Source organism: Schistocerca gregaria, chromosome 2 (assembly GCF_023897955.1).
Source record: "Schistocerca gregaria isolate iqSchGreg1 chromosome 2, iqSchGreg1.2, whole genome shotgun sequence".
NCBI classification, from domain to species: Eukaryota; Metazoa; Arthropoda; class Insecta; order Orthoptera; family Acrididae; genus Schistocerca; species Schistocerca gregaria.
In genome coordinates this window covers 391772891-391796693 of record NC_064921.1, presented here as the reverse complement: position 1 = coordinate 391796693, position 23803 = coordinate 391772891, and the positions used below count along the sequence as shown (strand labels likewise).

The 23803-nt window shown below is 38.3% G+C and overlaps 1 protein-coding gene across 3 annotated transcripts in view; it reads left to right on the top strand.

Moving 5' to 3' along the window:
* The window catches only part of LOC126321593 (aspartate--tRNA ligase, mitochondrial-like), a 146225-nt gene that overhangs the window by 96828 nt on the left and 25594 nt on the right, over nucleotides 1-23803 (top strand). For all 3 annotated transcript variants that reach the window (XM_049994200.1, XM_049994199.1, XM_049994198.1), the window contains 3 exons: nucleotides 4933-5112; nucleotides 13965-14072; nucleotides 19913-20125. In XM_049994200.1, coding sequence (XP_049850157.1) covers nucleotides 4933-5112; nucleotides 13965-14072; nucleotides 19913-20125 — 501 coding nt within the window. The remainder of the gene's footprint in view (nucleotides 1-4932; nucleotides 5113-13964; nucleotides 14073-19912; nucleotides 20126-23803) is intronic.

The following is a 23803-nucleotide window of genomic DNA, read 5'->3' as shown; positions in this document are numbered from 1 at the left end:
TCATTTTCGTGGATACAGAGAGAGGGTAATACATAATCTTTGTTACCTGTTAGTCATTTATTTCCACTCTGGTAGTCTAAATCTATGAATTTTGCTACTAATTATAACAACGCTGATCATTTGCAAACCCAGTTAACCATATAAACAGCAATTGTCATTCACCCATTAGGCTTTTTCGGCACGGCTCGTATAACCTCGTTCCCTTTTGTAGCAGGTTTAATTTGTGCTGCTTCAGTCTGCAAACGCTAGCGCCATTACATACTGCCATTAGTTTTCCTCCTCCTCTACGCAGTCATTGCCCCTGACATTCCTTTCACCTGGTAGTCTGCACTACTCTCACCCATCAGCAGACTGCTACTGTCAGTATTAGATGCTTCGGTCTCTGCCATTGTACCTGTTACCCACAGAACCCCCTTGTCCTCGGTACCTGCCTCTGTAATTATTAGATCTCTGTATTCCTATTCTGTTCACTTGTACTTCAGCTCTGTTTTCAGTTTGTCTATCTTGAGGCCTATAGTCCCTTCTTGCACTTTCCTCCTCTTAAAACATTTTCTACTCTTTCCAAATACTGCATAAATTTATCAATATCATGCCTAGGAGCTGATATTATCTTATTCCGCCAATACAAATGCAATTTATTCTCTATTCCCATAATAATTTACTGTGTTTCCACCGTTGAGTTTAAATACGATAAAGTCATTCCCCATTTTTGTACAAATCTTTTAACACTCTCTTTCTTGGGATCGTATTTTTCCCCAGACCAGAATCCTTTTTCCCCAATATTCCTCGAAAAAGGCTTGCTTATACTCCACTACTTGTCATATTTATCTGAGGCCAAATTTCCCCAAATTCTAGCCTCTCCCATTAGATTTGATGCAATGAACCGAATTTACTGTTTGTTATTCCAAGAGTTGGGCAACACGACTTCAAAATCGCTCCAAAATTCCTTTGGATGTACATTTTTACTCAGATTGAATCGCAAAAATTGTCGATGAGTCACATAAGCAATTTCTGATGAATCTATTACATCATTAGACACAATAACACTGCTGTCGTTGTTAACACTTAACTCTACTCTGGTTAGTCTACCTTCATGGTTACACACTCACTCATTTTAGTTTCAAGGTTAGTGATTTCATTAGCCACTTGCACTCCAAACTTTGCACACACACGTTTTCCATCCTTAATTTGCTTTTCCATTTCAAGATGACTATCCTCAAATTGCTTTTCTACACCATTGACTTATTCATTGATTTTATTTAATTCTGAATTTACTTCTTCCTTTAACTGTCTGTTGTCATCAGCAACTTGCTTGATTTGAGAAGTTAATTCACTTTTCACTGTTACTACAGTAGTATTACACTCTTGTTTTACTCGACTAATCTCACTTTTAATACTGTTACTAAACAAAGTCAAATCATTTTTCCATGAATCCCTTAATTTCCAAAATCTTATTTTCCATTTTGGTTTCCATTTCTACCGACAAGGTTATTAAACCCTTGATTAACTTCTGCACACAACCCACACATTTTAGAGTCCATATCAGACCTTAATGAATTTTTAATATCAGAACCCATTTCCTTCATATGTGTTAAAATACTCATTAACATTTCTGAAACACTGTCTTTTTGCTCACAAGCAACTGACACTGGTTCCTGTTTTATTTTTGTACCAGTAACAGATATATATTTAATATCGGCATCCACTGTGCTCTGTTCATTTACTATCCCATAATTAGAAGACATTGAATCAGGTAATTCACTATCATTTGCTTCAAAACTAAATTCACCAATCATTGAATCATCTACATATTTTTCTTTACCCAAATCTACCCCACTTTCTACTTTACTATCTCCTCGTTCTTATTTTCTGCCATGTCGCAAAGTTTCTTTACACACACACACACACACACACACACACACACACACACACACACACACACACAAATGAAGTAGAGTACTACTTAGCTTTTCTCTTGCAATGTCAGCATGGTGAAATGGTACAGCGGGTCCATTCAAACAAGCTCTACCCCGCAGGTGTAGTTTCTCAGTCCCCACTCCGGTCACTGCTGCCAACTACTGCAGACTCCCGGCTGCTGCTGCTGCTCGCTGCCTCCTGATGCTCAGCTGTCACTAACATCATTAGCCGCCTCTTACACCAGTTGCTCTTGCCACTATATTTTTCCATTTCACTACTGCTTTCCTGTTAAAGTTCCTTTATGTGCATGTAGGTTTTTCACTTATTGGATTTATTACACCGCTGCTTTTGAGGTTTGATAATACACTCGAACTTTCCAATTTTTCACAGACACTAATGCACCAATTGCGAGAGTGCGCGGGTTTGTTGTCGTCTTCGCTCATATCGTACAGTCTCTCATTAATTGTCCACCTACCTCAGTATGACTACCTTACAACGTCCCTTCACTCTGCAGCAGTAGATACTCAATAGGCCGTGTAAAGAAGCGTTGATGAAACCACAACCTAATACCTACCACACAGAATCTGCGTAACTCAAGTTGTGAATCAGTTCCTGTAGGTTCACTTTAACAAATTTCAGGTGATGGATAAATGCAGTTTACATGCAGTAAGCCTTCGGAAATCGTAGTAAACTGGTTTTATATTCTTAAGAAAGCACATAATTTTGCTATCAAGTCCAAATTTACTATTTTTACTGCTCTACCATTCCAAGTTCACTGTCAGTGCACCAAAATTTTTCACAAAAATCAGCCAGAATATCTACCAGTCCGACCCGACAAATGTTCGATCTGACAGTCACTGACCTACTACTATAGCAAGTTGAAACTTCAATCGTATCAGTGGTCTTCAATGTCTGAAGTGCTCACCACTAAGACTGAAATGACACACACTCATAACACACCAATTAATTAATCAAATTGTCCTCAAATGTTCGTAACTTCAACTGCCTAAGTCATCACACTTCCTATCAGCAATGAACTCAACAGTTCTTCATTTTACAAGCTATTTTCTTGGTGACATTTAGCATGACGTTACACATACGAAGGTTGGCGAGCCACTCTCTCGATGCCACACCACTCTCTGCCTATCTAACTTTCTGTATGCGATAACAGCTTAATTCTGATTGGCTAATGGTCTGAATGACCATTCAGAATGTTCCTTCTAGATCATTCTCGTGGAAAACTTACCTGAGTCAATCACTAATCAAAAAATCATTTATGTCATTCCAGTGCCAATTTCTAATATAATGTTTAATAAAATAGACCGAAATGCAAAATAATCTTTAAATTAATTTTGAAACTTATTACAATCCAGACTTCTATTCTGGCTGCTTTCTTACAAAAGCAAGCACACATCGACATACGTCATCAGCTTTGTAGTTGCACCACAATTTTCCCACGATGCAGTTTCATAAGTTTTTAGATAAAATAGTATTAAGTTTTTTTCGTACGTCCCACACAAACACACTCATTTATTCCCATGTATACACACAACAAAATAAATAATTTTGAATGATTTTTACACTACAAAATTGTAGAGTAATTAAAGTTTTGAAAAGAAAAATTCCAGTTAAGTGATTTTATATATTGAGAATTCTGGTATGACTTTAGATGACGATAAAACACAAATTGCTATTGTTCCTAACTGAGTCTTGAAACATAAGTGTCGATTTTTGGACATTTAAGTAATGTTCTTAATCTCCAGAGCTATTAGAGATAAAAGTCTGAAATTTTTACAGGAGCCTTTACTTAATAATAAAAGGTGATATACCAAGTTTGAAAAAAATCGGTTGATAATTACTGTCCTTTATTTAGATTCGTAGGGGGTATGAATTTACGTTCCTACTAAATGTTACTGAAGACCATTCTCATGGTTGGTAGTGTCAGCTGTGCTGTGAGTCATAGCGGTGAGTAAATCTTTGCAGCCACTGTGATACACGGCTGTGTGCTATACTGCAATAAATGTTAACTGGTAATAACTTGCTACATTATAGTCTACTTCATCATTCTGCCGAACAGGTGTTGCCATTCCTTCTAAAACTACACAATTAATATCCTGTGTAGATTCCCACCTTCCATGATGACTAACACTTGTGTTCACAATGCTGTATGCATATCATAATGGTCTGATGAATACTCAGGCACCGTATCACACCTTGACTAGCCCACAAAACACCTCATCTTATCTTGCATAAGATGTCCAAGACTATTTGGAACAGAGGGTGAAATGTAGTAATCATCATCTCCAGCAGTTTGTAAGTCTATGGGATCTGATCATCAGTGAGCTACCCAAGCATGACTCACGACCCTTCATCACAGCTTTAATTCCACCAGTACTTCATCTCCTACCTTCCAAACTTCATAGAAGCTCTCCTGCAGACCTTGCAGCACTCCTGGAAGAAATGGACTGTTGGAAAACTAGCTTTCGACCAACAAGGCCTTTGTCATAAAGTGTGTTGTGGGATCTTGGAATTTGAGATTGCATAGCAGGAGAATGTTACAAATGGAGAGAAGACAAATTCCTGGATCCCCTAACATACATTTGACAGAGGCCTTGCTGGCCAAAAGCTGCATTTCGAACAGTGTTCTCTCTCTCTCTCTCTCTCTCTCTCTCTCTCTCTCTCTCTCTCTCTCTCTCTCTTTTTCTTTTTCTTTTTGTGGCTTGGGTTCTTTGTCATAAAGTCTGTTTCATAATTGTTATATTGCAATTTCTGTACTGCCTATCTAGTTTATTGTATAAATTATTAAAGGACCTTGAAAGGCTCATTTTTCATACTTATCACTATTGTGAATATTTTTAATTAGATTTTTCTAAGTGCTTCCAAAACCGAAAATGAGACATTTGTAAGGCAAATAATGTTCATTCTCTAATAGTTACTTTATTTATCGTATTTTCTATGATTTTTGCAGGAATGTCTGATAAATAGTGATTTTTTTTTTTTTTAACAATGTTTCAGCTTGACATTGAATTATCTTTCCCTGATAGAGATGGTATTCTGCAACTGATAGAAGAAATGCTTGTCTACTGTTGGCCTGAAGAAACAGAGCCAATATCTGCACCATTCCCTCAGCTGACATATCATCAGGCCATGAAACTCTATGGTACAGACAAACCTGATACAAGATTTATGATAAAGGTAGTTCAGAGATATTTCTAAATGGAACACTGTATTTTTTGTGGGTCTGAAATTTCACTAATCAGTGTTTATTTATTTATTTATTTATTTATTTTCATTTCATTAGTTATTATTTTCTGTTATATTTTAATGTGTTCTCAAAATTGTGCAACATGGAGAAAAGCATGTAGTTATCCATATTTAATTCATTTCATCTTTGAGTATGTGATACTTCATGAGATGTACCTTTTGAAAGCATATTTGAATATTAATGCTGGTTCTTAAAGCTGCTTCACTTTCTTATTGTTCACCTTGACTCATTTCACACTATCAGAGTTTCTCCTTTGTGACAGGATTCAATGAACTAATAAATGTTTTCACAGATTCATTTAACTCTTATGAAACTTGTAATGTTTATTATGTAAATAGATACTTCCTATTTGCATAACGGTGAAATGATGGATGATAAGCTTTCCCCCAATTTGTATTCACCAACATTGCTCCTGTGTTTCACTAATTTCTGTATTAGATATAAGAGGTAAACATAGTTACAAGGCAGATACAAGTAGTATGAGTACTGCAGACACCATTGATCTCTTATTTGACACATTACAGCAACAGGCATGAAGATAATTTGATTTGTAGTACATCTGCACAGGTGATTCTTCTTCATGAAGGATAATTTTTTGCATCTGTGTTTTCTCCAACAATAAATACTCATATAACTTGAAAAAGCATCCACATGGCAAACATATGATATACTTCGTCTTCAGCAATAAAACAGGTCATATAGCGGGCAACATACTGGGAAACAAGAGCTGAAAATCGTCAGAAGAGCAGAGAACTCAGTGCAAAAAAAACTGAGGACAACTGATACCAACACAAACAATTAATCTGGCATTTCAGACAGACATATAGAAATGTCAACATTAGTTACATAGACCATGTAAGTGAACTCAAGAGTGACCTTGTCACTCCACATTTTCAGAGCTTTTTATGGGTGTGGACCACGCACATTAACACTGACCTAGAAATTCCCTGATGCAGTAATGGCCCCCACAGAAATTAGTAATTGAGGAAAACTGTCACATACAAAAAAAAAAAAATTGTAGAAGTAAAGGAAGTAATACATAAATACACAGCTCCCAGTAATGAAACTTCTTTTCACTGTTCTCCAAGAACTGTTAGAAGATACAAGATGGTGGAACAGTGTAACCGCTAAATATTTAGTAAACAGTGATGTGTATTTTCATAAATACACATCACAGTTTTTGGAGCATGTGGAAACCGCAAAAAGTAAGTTAAAATGAAAGAAAATGCGTACACCTCCCACAGTCGTGAATTTGCTAATTCCATCATGCATCACGTATCTTCATAACCAAGAGACAGGCACATTTTTTCATAAACAATTACAATAACCTGCTAAACAAATTATAAACATGATTAACATAGCAGGGACTAAGAAATAAATAATGTCAGTATGATAAAACTTAATTCCGTCTGAACAGGCCTTGAAAGGCCCAATGGTACTGACCGGCTGCCATTTCATCCTCAGCCCACAGGTGTCACTGGATGTGGATATGGAGGGGTATGTGGTCAGCACACTGCTCTCCCAGCTGTATGTCAATTTACGAGACCAGAGCCGCTACTTCTCATCAAGTAGCTCCTCAGTTTGCCTCACAAGGACTGAGTACACCCCGCTTGCCAACAGCGCTCGCCAGACTAGATGGTCAGGCAGTATGATAAAAATAACATTAAAAACCCAAAAAAGCAATAGTTCCATTCCCCCCCCCCCCCCCTGCCCCCTCCTCGAAGCCCCCCTTACACACACACACACACACACACACACACACACACACACACACACATACACACACACTTTTTTTAAAGTTAAGCACAGTACTTCAGAGAAATCCTTATTAGTTGCAAGTGACAAACTACTCTGAAATATTAGCTGTATTGCAGATAACAGACAGCAGCATGAACAACAGAATATGCTATTAAGGTATAATGTTTGCTGCCGGCCGCGGTGGTCTCACGGTTCTAGGCTCGCTGTCCAGAACCGTGCGACTGCTACGGTCGCAGGTTCGAATCCTGCCTCAGGCATAGATGTGTGTAATGTCCTTAGGTTAGTTAGGTTTAAGTAGTTCTGATGACCACAGCTGTTAAGTCCCATAGTGCTCAGAGCCATTTGAACCATTTTATAATGTTCGCTAAAACACATTAACCATACAGACCACAATTCCAAAACTTTGTATGTTATCATGTACTATTTTACATCATATAATATTGTGTGTGTTGTTCAACAGAAAAAAATAAAGGGACTCGACCAATTATGGTGAAATATCACCAAAAAACCTATGAGAGAAAAAAAGAAGATGGTGTGTTGTGCTCAAGGCAAAAGTCTTCACTTATTATGTATTGCAAGAGTACACTTTATCTTTAACTTTTTCCTAAAATGGGAGGTATGATTAAAATAAGTCTCTCAGCAACTGTAGCCAGTCAGAATCAGATGTGTGTCGATTTATTTTTTAGAGAGAAAAAAAAAGGAATTTCAATTATGTTGTTTTCTATTTTTTACTTGTCGACCATTACACATGCCTAATGTAGTTCTTGCTGCTGTTCCATACCAAAATTTAAGATATGTATTGTGTGTATATGTGAACGAAAATGGTACCTCCCCCCCACACACACACACACACACACACACACACACACACACACACACACAGGCATGCATGCAAACAAACGAAGTACAAAGTAATAAAACTATTAACAACTTGTGACATGTGTTATGACTGACAGAACATAGACTCAATTGCTGATACGTATTGATTACACATACCATGAAAATAAAAGTCCAATTCACAAGCCAAAGTTCATTTTGATAAACAGTGTCCGTTTAGTCCTGCCAAGTGTAGGCAGTGAATGATAGAATGTACCAGATTTCTAGTCCAGAGTTTGGAGGGCAGTCATAACACTTGTTAGTTGACAAAACAGCGTAGCACAGCAAAGTGAGATAAACTGGCTGTAGCAACCTGTTTACTCCTTTGCCTGCGCGTGAGCGATGGCAGCCGAAGGCGAGACTTACTCCCAGGTCACAATGTTTTGCCTGCTATGAGGCATATCAATGTTGACCTGTCTAGCCAGCCAGTATGTTTTCCTGCCTTATTCTTGTTGTTGTTGTTGTTGTTGTTGTTGTTGTTGTTGTTGTTAATCTCTTTGGTGGATTAGCTGAGGCAGCCGTAGCAGGACACGATGCTGCCGTTGTTTGACTGTCTTGCTTCTCATATCCGGCTCTGATGTGCAGGGCTCTGATGTGCAGTGGCACTCACCACAACTAGCAAAACTATACACATTTTTAGAGTTGTGCCCAGGTGAAAATGGGTCTTACACTAACAACAACTGAATCAGAAGTAGTTAACAGGATCTACACCTTCATAATGTGATTTAAGGCTATTCCTTACATGTCAGAATCTGGATTCCCTTTGGTAAGAGCTAGTGTGTTAGTAGGAAAGACTGTAGGAAACCAACAGAGTAAAGGCAACTGAGACAACCTGGTAATATGGGGAAAACCTGGGAATGTTCTCATCTCGGAAAACTCCGAAAATCCCGAGAATTTTTTTAGAATTCTCAGATTTTTTCATTGTTTTAATTCTCAGTTCAGTTTTTGTAATTTTATCTAATAGAAAATTATACTCTTAACAAAAAAATTTACTTTAGCTCACTATTGAAAAATCACACTGTAGCTATGAAACATAAACAAGAGAATAACACCAAAATAAAAGTTCAGTTGCAAAGAAAATGTGTCATTTATAACAACAAAATGCAGTGGACACACAAATGTCTGCTGATAGCAAAATGTGTCCAACAACTTTAGGATGAAGATTAAGCAATACTTCACAACAACAAACTGCTTTCGATGAGTGTGACATCACAACTGTTTACATTCTAACAAGTTGTGGGAAAATTTGTGAATGGTGGTTTGAAATGCTTACTTTCAAAGTAAATTTCCTTTTACGCAAGATATAGACCAAACGATGTGTCCTATGCTCTGAATATCTACTGTTACTGGCTTGCAAGATCATGTGACATGCTATGACTGGCTGACAGAAGCGTACTGCAATCTTGATTTCAGTGCTTCAAAAGCTACTGTGCTGTATTTGGTGGAATTCATATTTATACTTTCATAATATGAAAATATGCTGTGCACATGTTGCCACACATTGGAGATCTTTCCAAAACACTTCTTTGTGGTTTTTGCTGGGTTGTGTTTCCTGAAGTGCCAGGAAGTTCTGTGCTGCTGTATAAAACCTTTACCATTCAGAAGAGTGATATGTTTTACGGCTCCATGGGAATGTATACTGTCATACGGAAAAAAAATTTAATTTCACCTGGGATATGGTGTATTTTCACCCACGAAAATGTTATTTTCAACAGAGAAATCTGGGAAAAATCCAGGATTTTTTTTAACTTGTCCACGTATACAACTTGAAAGGACAAGCTACATAATTCAAAACACGAGACAGCCATTATTTATCTATTTGTGTCTCCTTTTCCTTAATGACAGAGCTGATAGTTCCTGTTGGCGTTCTCTACGTATTGCTTTTGAGGGTTTAGTGCTTGTACGCCGTTTTGGCCATGAATCATAAAAATTATTAATCCTATACAGTGAGGAAATGTCTTTCACAGTAAATATCAATACTGGTTACGAGTCCATTCAGTAATTGTTGGTGGTAACTTCTGACTATCCTACAAGCATTGCCAAAAATGCGTGTTTAAAAATTTTGGTATGCATAAAACATCATTCAAAACTGTAGTAAAATCTTTCCCTGAAAATTATTTTTAGCAGTTAGTTCAGGAAGTCACACAAAGTACAAATGTTGCAATAGTATACTGACCTCAGAACAACACACAACCCTAAACACACAGTGTGTGTCATGATGGATACAGGAATTGGTGACTACTAGGTCACTGTAGTTGAATTCAACACTATAACATCCAAATGCAGCAGAGATAAGGGCATGATATATCTGTGTATAACAGCAGATGAAAATTCCCTTGACTCCTTCCTAAGTGACAGCCTCCATCCCACACATATCAAATATGTAAGCATTGACCACATGTGGCCATAATTCAGAGAAATAGTGCTGATTGCAGTTCAGAGTTTTATAGAAAATAAATTGATAAGAGTCAAAACAGATCCCCCCATGGTACACAAAACAGGTCAGGGCACTGCTGCAGAAGCAATGGAAAGTAGCCTGCCAGTTATAAAACAACACGAAATCTCCAAGATTGGCAACAATTTCAGATGCTCAGAACTTAGTGTGGACATAAATGCGAAATGCATTTAACAGTTTCTTTAGTGAGACTCATGTCTCCTAGTCTGGTTGTACGTAACAAAGTATAACAGTGATAAGGCACAATTAATACCTTCCTGTGTGATGGCAATGGTAACATTAACAATGACAGAGCTACTGAAGTTGACTTACTAAACAAGGTTTTCCTAATTCATTCACCAAGGAAGATGGACGCAATATATATTCCGTAATTCAAATCAAGAACAGCTGCCAAGATGAGTAACTTAGATGTCAGTTCCCTTAGCGTAGCCAAGCAGCTTAAATCACTTAATAAAGACAAGTCTTCCAGTCCAGATTGGATACCAGTAAAGTTCCATTTGGAATATGCTGATGTAATAGCCCCAATTTTAGCAATAACTTACAACTGCTCACTAGGCAAAAGATCCATACCTAAAGACTGTGAACGTACCAATGCCACACAAATAAACAAGAAAGGAAATAGAAGTAATTTGCTGAATTACAGGCCCATACCATTGAGAGTGATCTGTAACAGGATTCTGTGTTGCAGCATTATAAAACACCTCAAGGAAAACAATTGGTTGAAAAAGAAACAGTATAGATTGAGAAAATATTGTTGTTGTGAAACATAACTGGCACTTTATTCATACGAAGTAAAAAGTGGTATCAACGGGGGCTCTCAGGTTGATTCCATATTTCTAGATTTTCAGAAGGCATTTGACAACATTCCTCACAAGTGGTTTCTTAGCAAATTGTGTGCCTATGGATTATGACCACAGTTGTGCAACTGGATTCATGGATCCATGACATCCTGTTCGAAAGGTCACAGTTCATAGTTATGGGATGACTCGAGCAGTCATCTTGTGCAATATCGGGTATTCCCCAACGAAGTTTATCTTAATTTATACAAGAAAGAACCAAAAATCATTAAAGCAAAGGCATTTTATGTTTGCAGTGAGATCTTTTTATGAAATTTTAATGACCAGATTTTGCAACTGAGTGACAAAATATTTTGTCAGCTCTCACCTTTATAGGTGGAGATGGCCCCTGTAATAAAAGGAAAGATTTAGATGTTTATTTTTACAATGTGCTATTCAAGAGTGTAATGGTTGAGAAATTTTATGAAAGTTGTTCTTTGAACCTTGTGCTAAGCACTGAAGTGTGAACTCCAAAATAGGTGTGTAGATGTAGAAGTCGATGTAGAAGCAGACATTGATTGAGGTACATATGGTAAGAATGCTGTTATTTAAAATTACAATAACCTTTGTCTGTTGCTGAACTATGCACAGTGCTGTTATCTATGCTGCTGTTGTGTAGATGCTGAGATAACTTTAGAAAATGCTCTTATAACATTAGAAAATGCTCTATATATATATATATATATTACTTCCACATGGGAAAAATATATTAAAAACAAAGATTCCAAGACTTTACCAAGCGGGAAAGCGCCGGTAGACAGGCATAATAAATAAAACACACAAACACACTCACAGAATTTCTAGTTTTCGCAACCGATGGTTGCTTCTTAAAGAAAGAGGGAAGGAGAGGGAAAGACGAAAGGATGTGGGTTTTAAGGGAGAGGGTAAGGAGTCATTCCAATCCCGGGAGTGGAAAGACTTACCTTAGGGGGAAAAAAGGACACACACACACACACACACACACACACACACACACACACACACACACACACACACACACACACATCCATCAGCACATACACAGACACAAGCAGACATTCGTAAAGGCAAAGAGTTCGGGCAGAGATGTCAGTCGAGGCGGAAGTACAGAGGCAAAGAAGTTGTTGAAAGACAGGTGAGGTATGAGCAGTGACAAACGAATCTGCTCCAGTCCTGAATCCCTGAACCATTACACCAACAACCTGAAAACAGCTTTCGCATCCCGCAACTACCCTCCCGACCTGGTACAGAAGCAAATAACCAGAGCCACTTCCTCATCCCCTCAAACCCAGAACCTCTCACAGAAGAACCCTAAAAGTGCCCCACTTGTGACAGGATACTTCCCGGGACTGGATCAGACTCTGAATGTGGCTCTCCAGCAGGGATACGACTTCCTAAAATCCTGCCCCGAAATGAGATCCATCCTTCATGAAATCCATCCTTCATGAAATCCTCCCCACTCCACCAAGAGTGTCTTTCCGGCGTCCTCCTAACCTTCGTAACCTCTTGGTTCATCCCTATGAAATCCCCAAACCACCTTCCCTACCCTCTGGCTCCTACCCTTGTAACCGCCCCCGGTGTAAAACCTGTCCTATGCACCCTCCCACCACCACCTACTCCAGTCCTGTAACCCGGAAGGTGTACACAATCAAAGGGAGAACCACGTGTGAAAGCACCCACGTGATTTACCAACTGACCTGCCTACACTGTGATGCTTTCTATGTGGGAATGACCAGCAACAAACTGTCCATTCACATGAATGGACACAGGCAGACAGTGTTTGTTGGTAATGAGATCACCCTGTGGCTAAACATGCCTTGGTGCACGGCCAGCACATCTTGGCACAGTGTTAAACCGTCCGGGTTATCTGGATACTTCCCACCAACACCAACCTATCCGAACTCCGGAGATGGGAACTCGCCCTTCAGTATAGCCTCTCTTCACGATATCCGCCAGGCCTCAACCTGCGCTAATTTCAAGTTGCCGCCGCTCATTCCTCACCTGTCTTTCAACAACTTCTTTGCCTCTGTACTTCCGCCTCGACTGACATCTCTGCCTGAACTCTTTGCCTTTACAAATGTCTGCTTGTGTCTGTGTATGTGCAGATGGGTATGTGTGTGTGTGCGAGTGTACACCTGTCCTTTTTCCCCCTAAGGTAAGTCTTTCCGCTCCCGGGATTGGAATGACTCCTTACCCTCTCCCTTAAAACCCACATCCTTTCATCTTTCCCTCTCCTTCCCTCTTTCCTGAAGAAGCAACCGTCGGTTGCGAAAGCTAGAAATTCTGTGTGTGTGTTTTATTTATTGTGCCTATCTACCGGCGCTTTCCCGCTTGGTAAGTCTTGGAATCTTTGTTTTTAATATATTTTTCCCATGTGGAAGTTTCTTTCTATTATATTTATGTATATAATGATGTAAATAAAATAGAAAGAAACTTTCACATGGGAAAAATATATTAAAAACAAAGATTCCAAGACTTACCAAGCGGGAAAGTGCCGGTAGATAGGCACAATAAATAACACACACACACACACACACACACACACACACACACACACACACACACACACACACATCCATACATACACAGACAAAAGCACACATATTTAAAGGCAAAGAGTCTTTAAATATGCCTGCTTATGTCTGTGTATGTATGGATGGATGTGTGTGTGTGTGTGTGTGTGTGTGTGTGTGTGTGTGTGTGTGTGTGGCGCGCGCGAGTATATACCTATCCTTTTTTCCCCCTAAGGTAAGTCTTTCCACTCCCGGGATTGGAATGACTCCTTACCCACATCCTTTCGTCTTTCCCTCTCCATAAAATTTCTGCAGCCAGCATGTGGCTTTAGAGAGATGACATTTATTTACTTTTTTGTTGCCAGATCCATGATGTCACCAAACTCCTAGTGAAGTATGGACCTACATGGTTCGAAAATAACAGCTACTCTTCTTCTATGACAGTGAAGGCTCTTGTTTTCCCAAATGTATCTGTAAGTAACTTGTGTAATATTCATAGTATATATTTTTTATATTTATATATTTGAATTAGAAGAAAAGGTAGTGCCAATGAACTTGTATTCTGCAGTATACTGTAAATATACACTGAGGAGCAATTGCATTATTGATAATTGTCTTTTTGGAGGGGTAGACATGCAGGAAACGGTTTGAGCTGCCTTGAGTTTGAATGGAACAGCTCTCTCTGGTACAGATGTTATCAGATTTACTGGCTGAGAGGAGGTTAGACATAAAATTTAAGAACATTTGATTGTAACCACCACATCAGGATTAAATCCAGGAACATTCCATCTCTGTAGCTAAACAAGCACTGACTTTATCATGATTCACCATGTTGATGGTACACATTAAGCATTCTAAGATAAAACTGATTCAACAGTGTTTGTATCTGTGATTTTTGTAATGTCTTTGTATCCCCACATAACTTCTTACACATATAGATTATTGTATAGAAACCACTATATTTTTTTTAAGGAATTTGAAATATCTCATCCTTGTCAGTGAGCTAATGTGTGCTAAAACAATATAGATTTGAGTTTAAATAATTAATGGAAAATCTCATATAAAGATGTGAAACAAATACTAACAGAGAGATAGAAGGGCTGGCCAGTACTTACCTCAGCTCAGTACAGCCGATAGATACACAAAAAACAACCGAAAATTTACGTTCCTAGCTTTCGGAATAAATGTTCCTTCATCAGGGAGGAGAGAGGGGAAAGAAAGGGAAGAAGGGAAAGTGGATTTAGTTACTCACAACCCAGGTTATGAAGCAACAGGGAAAGGAAAACAGGGAGGGTAGCAAGGATGGAGGCATGGTTGTCAGAGGGAAGCCAAAGATATTCTACTGTAAGTACGGTGCCAGCTTCAAACCAAAGAGGATGCATACAGAAGTAAAGAGGTATATGGTATAAAGATGTAGGATGAAAAGATGCATGAATGGCTAAATAGGAAAGGGAAAGATGAGAAGACTGAAGAGTAAATGGGAGTGAGGTTGTTTAACGTAGGTTCAGTCCAGGGGGATGGCGGGATGAAAGGACGTGTTGGAGTGCAAGTTCCCATCCCCGCAGTTCAGAGGGACTGGTGTTGGGTGGGAGAAGCCAAATGGCTCATACAGTGCCTCTGAACTTCGGTTGTTTTTTGTGTATCTATCGGCTGTACTGAGCTGAAGTAAATACTGGCCAGCCCCTCTGTCTCTTTGTTAGTATTTGTTTCATAGATTTGAGTTTATAAATTAAAAAGAAAAACCTGAGACACCTCTTTTACTATATAGTTTTGTAAGGTATATAATATCTTGTTCTTAGAAATAGCTATGGCTACTTGCATTGACACCTACCACAGCACTGTTAAACTTGTATCAAATGTTTTACATTCTCACAAATATACTGCCTCTGAAGTAAGACATAGGCACAGATAATAAATTAATCCACCTAGTTAATCAAGCTCAAGCTGAAAAACCAGCAGGCATAATCCATATCACTTCAGGCATGGGGGTTACCTTCATAGTCTCTGATGTTATTGAATGTAGCATAGGTTAAAATTCAGGAGTAAGTAAGAAACACACAATTTTATGTTTTCTCCAAGAAAATTCCTGCCCGGAGATACAGGACACTGTGGCGTTCGCTGTGTTATTCAGTCATTTGTTATTTAACTAATTTGTAAATGGAAATGATAATCTTATTTTATTACATTGAGTAATTGCTAAATAATTTTTCTCCTGGCTTAAGATTTGATCAAGTTGCTAAAGAACTCCAAGTTAAGTTTGTATTAAAGTGTTGTCTGTAAGTTGTGTAAGTGTCACTAAATCACAGTTCATACAACAGATTCTATACAACTATTGATTAAGATTGAAGCAGTTATCTTCAGCAAAATGATCATTAAAACCACCGAATATCAGGCGTGCACAACACTGACATATGTTTCCTGAAACAATATTCTTCGCAACTCGTGTATAATGAATTTCGGCTTCATACATTAGCGAGAAAAATTTGTTACAATGATCGTGTTATGAGCAGTTTTTAAAGAACCAATCTGATTCGAATTATTTTCATTCAAATGAGTTCAGGACCACCGGTGCACATTTATTTTTACACATTTGTATTAGGTTCGGCATTTATGTCTGCAGAGTTGCGTAATTTGAGTTTGCCGCTGAGACAATTGTTAAGATGGCAGCAGACAATTGATAGAGACTTTCTATTTTTAGACCAAATAAGTATTTTAACTGCTTATTAAACTTTACAGAAACTCTACTTTCATATTGTGCACTATTTAGACTTCATCAAGCAAACATTTGATTTGTTTCTAAGGAAAACACAGACAAAAACGCAATACAATCTTGGAATCTTTAATACCAAGCGGGAAAGCGCCGGTAGATAGGCACAATAAATAAAACACACAAACACACACACATAATTTGTAGCTTTCGCAACCGACAAATGTCTGCTTGTGTGTATGTATGTGCGGATACATATGTGTGTGTGTGTGTGTGTGTGTGTGTGTGTGTGTGTGTGTGTGTGGGGGCGCGCGCGCGCGCGTGTGTACACCTGTCCTTTTTTCCCCCTAAGGGAAGTCTTTCCGCTCCCGGGATTGGAATGACTCCTTACCCTCTCCCTTAAAACCCACATCGTTTCGTCTTTCCCTCTCCTTCCCTCTTTCCTGAAGAAGCAACTGTCGGTTGCGAAAGCTAGAAATATATATACAAAGATTCCAAGACTTACCAAGCTGGAAAGCGCTGGTAGATAGCCACAATAAATAAAACACACAAACACACACACAGAATTTGAGCTTTCGCAACCAATGGTTGCTTCTTCAGGAAAGAGGGAAGGAGAGGGAAAGATGAAAGGATGTGGGTTTTAAGGGAGAGGGTAAGGAGTCATTCCAATCCCGGGAGCGGAAAGACTTACCTTACAAATTAACTTAATATATTTTTCCCATGTGGAAGTTTCTTTATATATATATATATATATATAAATATAAAAACAAAGATTCCAAGACTTACCAAGCGGGAAAGTGCCGGCAGACAGGCACATGAACAAAACACACAAACACACACACAGAATTACTAGCTTTCGCAACCGATGGTTGCTTCTTCAGGAATATATGTCTGCTTGTGTCTGTGTATGTGCGGATGGATATGTGTGTGTGTGCGAGTGTACACCTGTCCTTTTTTTCCCCTAAGGGAAGTCTTTCCGCTCTCGGGATTGGAATGACTCCTTACCCTCTCCCTTAAAACCCACATCCTTTCGTCTTTCCCTCTCCTTCCTGAAGAAGCAACCATCGGTTGCGAAAGCTAGTAATTCTGTGTGTGTGTTTGTGTGTTTTGTTCATGTGCCTGTCTGCCGGCGCTTTCCCGCTTGGTAAGTCTTGGAATCTTTGTTTTTAATATATTTTTCCCATGTGGAAGTTTCTTTCTCAAAGATTCCAAGACTTACCAAGCGGGAAAGCGCCGGCAGACAGGCACATGAACAAAACACACAAACACACACACACACACACACAGAATTACGAGCTTTCGCAACTGGCAGTTGCTTCGTCAGGAAAGAGGGAAGGAGAGGGAAAAATGAAAGGATGTGGGTTTTAAGGGAGAGGGTAAGGAGTCATTCCAATCCCGGGAGCGGAAAGACTTCCCTTAGGGGAAAAAAAAGGACAGGTGTACACTCGCACACACACTCACACACACACACACATATCCATCCATATATATATATATATATATATATATATATATATATATATATATATATATATATATATCTGTGTGTGTGTGTGTGTGTCTTTTCCATTTCCTTTAGAATCTTCCCCCTTTATTGATTTCCCTCAAGACCTGCAGGTTTTTTTTCTTTCCATCCAACTCATTCTTTTCATTTTCTGCCATATCCTCAATTCTGCAGCTTAAAGTTGGTTACTCTCCAATTTACCCAAAGTCCAATTTTAATTTCTGCAGAGCAGTATACTTCATGCAAATGATTTTGCAAAGGATTTTCTGACACATGTATTTGCTGCTTAAAATGTTTTTTTGGACATAAATGGCTTTATAGCCAATGCAACCCTTATCTTCACTTTCAATAAGCATCCTTTGTCCCCTCTGGTTATAATATCGAGATACCAAAGTTGTTTCACGTGATCAATTCTGATCTCATCAATTTTTGTGTTTGTTTTAATTCCTCCCATCCTTAAATACTCACCAGACCAGTGACAACAAGATGAACTAATAGCACCTACTAACTGGCAATGCTGAATACTATCCCCCTTTTTTAAATAATTTGTAAATAATAATAACTGTCCAATTTATTAACACAATACAGACATATACACATTAAGTTGCATGGAAAAATGTCTGTTATTTCATACATCAAAAAGTTTTAGGTTTTTTCCATAGTAATTAGCATTTCTTTCCAGAGACTAGAGCTACACCACTATCACTACCAACACTTGATTTCATCCTCCTCTTCTCCTTGTATTTATGACTTTGTCATTACATTTAGCATATTGTCAAAGCTTCCTGTATATTTGGCATATGTCATAGTTTTCGAGTGTTCATTCTCATTACATGTTAAACAGTCATAATTTGTTACTGCTTAGTGGTGTGTTGTATATGCTGTAGTATTCAGAAGCATCCAGTTGCAGAGTTGTTCTTTGTTCTCTCTTCCCGGCCATATCAATTCAATTATATCTACATCTGCAGGGGGCATTATGTTGATCATTGCCAGTTTCTGATGGGGGCAATTCCACTTATGTTTGTCCACAAGCAAATCTGTAGACCAATGTTTCAACATTTCTACATACAATGCAGTTGTTAGTCAAATTAAAGTGTATTTTGTCGAGTTTTTCATTGCTTGGGAATTTGTCATTGAAGACAATGTCCCATTCATATTTCATGGCTGACTTGATGTGAATGTTGTGTACATTTCTGTACATGATGATCCATTTCTTCGACTCAGTACTGTTGTTGTTGTAAATGTCTTCTGTTTTTGGTTTGCCCATTTTGCTGTTTGTATAACTAAACTCAGAGTAATATTGCCTGATGTGGTGATATACAGACTAATTTCAACTTGGGTTATTCATGGCTTGGTACTTTCTATTTTATGTTTGAGTACTAGATTTTGGAGTAGGCTTGGATTTGCTTTCTCACTCCTTTTTTTATGTGGTAAATTAAAAGTGTTCGTCATTTATGTCTTGTGCTTAAAAGAAAAGCCTCCTATTGCTAATAGTAGTCACCACATTGAATTGCATTTTAAACACGCTTCTTCTCTTTAAGAATCGGCAAAAAGCTCATTGTATGTTGTTGGCTAGTGAGTCTGAAATAGGAAATATATTACCTTTGTACCATAATATGTGTCTAAGCAGAAAAGAATATTTTAAAAGTGAATCAGGAACTTAACTTGTCTCAGCCTACCATCTTTCATGCAGAGTAGATGACTGGAATGCAGACAACACACAGTGCTTACCTACACCGTATAGTGCTTACAACAAACTGCCTCTCAGGAACATAGCCGATGCAGAAGGATGCCTAGTGTCACCGTTTCCCCCCATGACTATCTGCCTGTCACTCCTAGATGTTCGATCCAAAGGCTTTGAACCACCGTACACAAATTTTAGAACAGTAATCCACAGTGAATTTATTTATTTATGAGCTGTATGGTGTAACTGTTATGGTCTGTTGTGCTGAAATTTTGCGAATGAACAGAAACATATACATTAGTGAAAAGAAACAGTTACTTTGTTACTTCAATGGTGGTGTCCTCTATTGCAATGGTGTATTGTTTTTATTTTAATTGTTTTTATGCAGTTAAATTAATAATTTTTCTTTATTTGAAAGGACTATTTATCAGAGAGCATGAGGAGATATTTTAAAAAGTCTTTCGCCGAAAATTATGCTTCAGAAAAGCTGATCATAATTCCTGTTGGGAATAATTCAGAAAACATGTCTCTTATAGAGGACATAAATTCTATGATGGAAGACACAAGGAAAAATCTCCAATTGAAAGGTGGAGATCTGTTATACTTGGCTGCTGGTTTGGAAAACCGTGTTGTGAGTATTCTTAATCTTAGAAGTTTTCCTTCTGTTTTGACACAGTGTAACTTTTTTGCCAAATTGGAATGAATAATTTTATTTTGTAGGAATTATTCTCCTTTTAGTCAGTAAATAAGTGTGTGTGCTTCTGAAAATTATACTATTGTGAAAAATCGGTAGAAAAATTAGTATCATCTGCGCTGAATATGTATGCCATTAACAACCTTACATTGTTTAGTGAAGACAAAATAATGTACCATGATAATTTGAGCAATAATAGAAGAATGATTCGCTATACACCTCTACTTTAATCCAATCCAAACTTATCTGACCATAACTATTTTCTCTCATTGGATTTATTTACTGGTTTAAAAATGATAAATTTGATTTTCTTCATTGGACAGTATTTCATCTTAGCTGATGTACTTCAGGCTCTTTTGGGACTAGACATCCTGTGTGCAGGAAAAGTTGCTTTCATAAGTGGGTGGGGAGTCCAAAAAGTAAAGAATTCTTGTGTGTTAAGAGCATTGGAAGTGTGCCTGCACACATGCTGTACCTCCACAACCAACAGCTTTAGCACTACCTTATATCCTACTCTCCAGTAGATTAACCTTAGATTAGTCAAGTGGAAATTCACAATAATGCTCTGGTCTAGTTCATGTATGATTGTTATGTTTTCCTGAAATAAGCAAGAAAATGCGACATTCTGCCAGGTATAGCACCACATGTGATAAACTTTCTCATTGAAAAGAAGTTTAGCTTCAACTTTCTTTCACCTCTCCCATCTTCCATTATTCTACTTTTTTTCCAAGACTACACATCATTAGTCTACGCTCACTGTGAGGCTAATATTTCTTCTTAATATCACAATTTAATGGTATACTATCTTCTTTTTGAATGATGTCAATTCCATGTTAACAGTGTATGGTGTGGGCTTCTTGCCAGGAGACATGAACCACCTCAGCATTATCTTCCTTTTGAATGATGTGAATTTCATTTTAACAGTGTATGGCGTGGGTTTCTTGCCAGGAGATACGAACCACCTCAGCATTCACCTTTATACAAAACCGCCACAGCCAGTCTGACAGGTGTATCAGATCAACTGCAGTTATTTTGAGATGTATATTTTACTTGTGAGTGTGGCTTACTTTTATGTCTTGCAAGATAGTTCTATACACATTAAGACACGTACAGAGCTCATTACAAAGAAAGCCTTGTGCTATTAAAATCTGTAAGTGAATATAAGAATGTGAAGAAGCAGCTATTAAAAAAAAATGTGTAATTTTGATTGGAAGCAGACCATATGTTTGTCATGACTCTTCCTATCATTTCTCTCTTTTAACTGAAAATTTGAAAACAAGAGTTAATAAACAATTAAGACATATTTCATATAGAACAGTTTATGCCCTTCTGTATGGAATTCATACCAATCACCTTGTGTGGCGTGGACTGGGTGGTTTTTTAGGTTAGATGGCCTTGGGCAAGTACAGAAAGGGTGTGAGGCAAAGTCAGGACATGTGGGGACCAAGCAGCAATCGGTATTGTAATTGTAAACTGTCGATGCTGCATTGGTAAAGTACCGGAACTTAAAGTGCTGATAGAAAGCACTTCCTGTAGTGAAATAAAAGTGAATAGTTCCTGTGAATTATTATGGGTCGAGATTATACTCAACAACCGAGCTAGGTTAATAATTGGCTCCTGACTCAGCAACATTAGTGGCAGGCAGGACAACTGAGAGAAAATCTGGAATACATTTCACATAAATTTCCTCAGCATGTTATAGTCTTAGGTGGAGATTTCAATTCGCCAGATATAGACTGGGACACTCCGATGTTTAGTATGGGTGGAAGGGACAGAGCATCAAGTAACATTATACGTGCACTATCCGAAAATTACCTCGAGCAATTAAACAGAGAACTGACTCTTGGAGATAACATCTTGGACCTACTGATAACAAACAGACCCGAACTTTTCAACACTGTAAGCCCAGAACAGGGTGATAATAAGGCCATTGCAGCATTGCTGAATATGGAAATAAATAGGAATATAAAAAAAGCGAGGAAGGTTTATCTGTTTAGCAAGAGTAATAGGAGGCAGATTTCAGACTACCTAACAGATCAAAACGAAAATTTCTGTTCCGACACTGACAATGTTGAGTGTTCATGGAAAAAGTTCAAGGCAATTGTAAAATGCGTTTTAGACAGGTACGTGCTGAGTAAAACTGTGAGGGACAAGAAAAACCCAATGGAGTTCAACAACAAGGTTAGGAAACTACTGCGAAAGCAAAGAGAGCTTCGCTGCAAATTTAAATGCAGCCAAAACTCCTCAGACAAACAGAAGCTAAATGATGTCAAAGTTAGCATAAGGAGGGCTATGCGTGAAGCGTTCAGTGAATTCGAAAGTTAGATTCTATGCACCGACTTGACAGAAAATCCTAGGAAGTTCTGGTCTTATGTTAAATCAGTAAATGGATCGAAACAGCATATCCAGACACTCTGGGATGATAATGGCATTGAAACTGAGGATGACACGCGTATAGCTGAAATACTAAACACCTATTTCCAAAGCTGCTTCACAGAGGAAGACCACACTGCAGTTCCTTGTCTAAATCCTCGCACGAACGGAAAAATGGCTGACATCGAAATAAGTGTCCAAGGAAGAGAAAAGCAACTGAAATCACTCAACAGAGGAAAGTCCACTGGACCTGATGCGATACCAATTCGATTCTACACTGAGTGTGCGAAAGAACTTGCCGCCCTTTTAACAGCCATGTACCGCAAGTCTCTAGAGGAACGGAAGGTTCCAAATGGTTGGAAACGAACACAGGTAGTCCCAGTCTTCAAGAAGGGTCGTCGAGCAGATACGCAAAACTACAGAACTATATCTCTGATGTCGATCTGTTGTAGAATTTTAGAACATGTTTTTTGCTCGCGTATCATGTCGTTTCTGGAAACCCAGAATCTACTCTGTAGGAATCAACATGGATTCCGGAAACAGCGATCGTGTGAGACCCAACTCGCTCTATTTGTTCATGAGACCCAGAAAATATTAGATACAGGCTCCCAGGTAGATGCTATATGCAGCACTGTGGAGCTAAAAGGTTTGGAACCATTTAAAGGATAACACATGTTTGCAGGGGACAAGGGGAGGAGCAGTGTTGTCTTGTGTTGTCTAAAGCATTTAATTTTTGAGTTTCTTTTTCATATATCATCACCCTCAGGCTTCTAGAGAAGCCTAACTAAAAAATAATATATTTTCAAGTAAAATGTATTCTTTTTAATCATTTCAACATGTTCATACACTTCCTGTTACTTGTGCACTGATGAGCCACAACATCATGACCATCTGCTTAATAGCTGGTTTGTCCATCTTTGGAATAAGATACAGCACTGATGCTGTACATCGTGGATCTATCAGTTTGTTGGTAGATTTGTGTTGGTATATGGCATTAGATATCTATGCACAAGTCATGTAATTCGCATAAATAACAGGCTGCTGATTTGCGTATGTGGTGATAGCATCTGACAGCGACCCATATGGGTTCCGTAGGATTTACATTATGTGAATTTGGTTGACAAGACATCAATCTGAGTTCACTGTAATTTCCCTCAGACCAATGCAGCACCGGTTCTGGTTCTGGTTCTGGCTCTGAGAAACTGATGATTATACTGCTGAAAAATGAAATTGCCCTCAGGG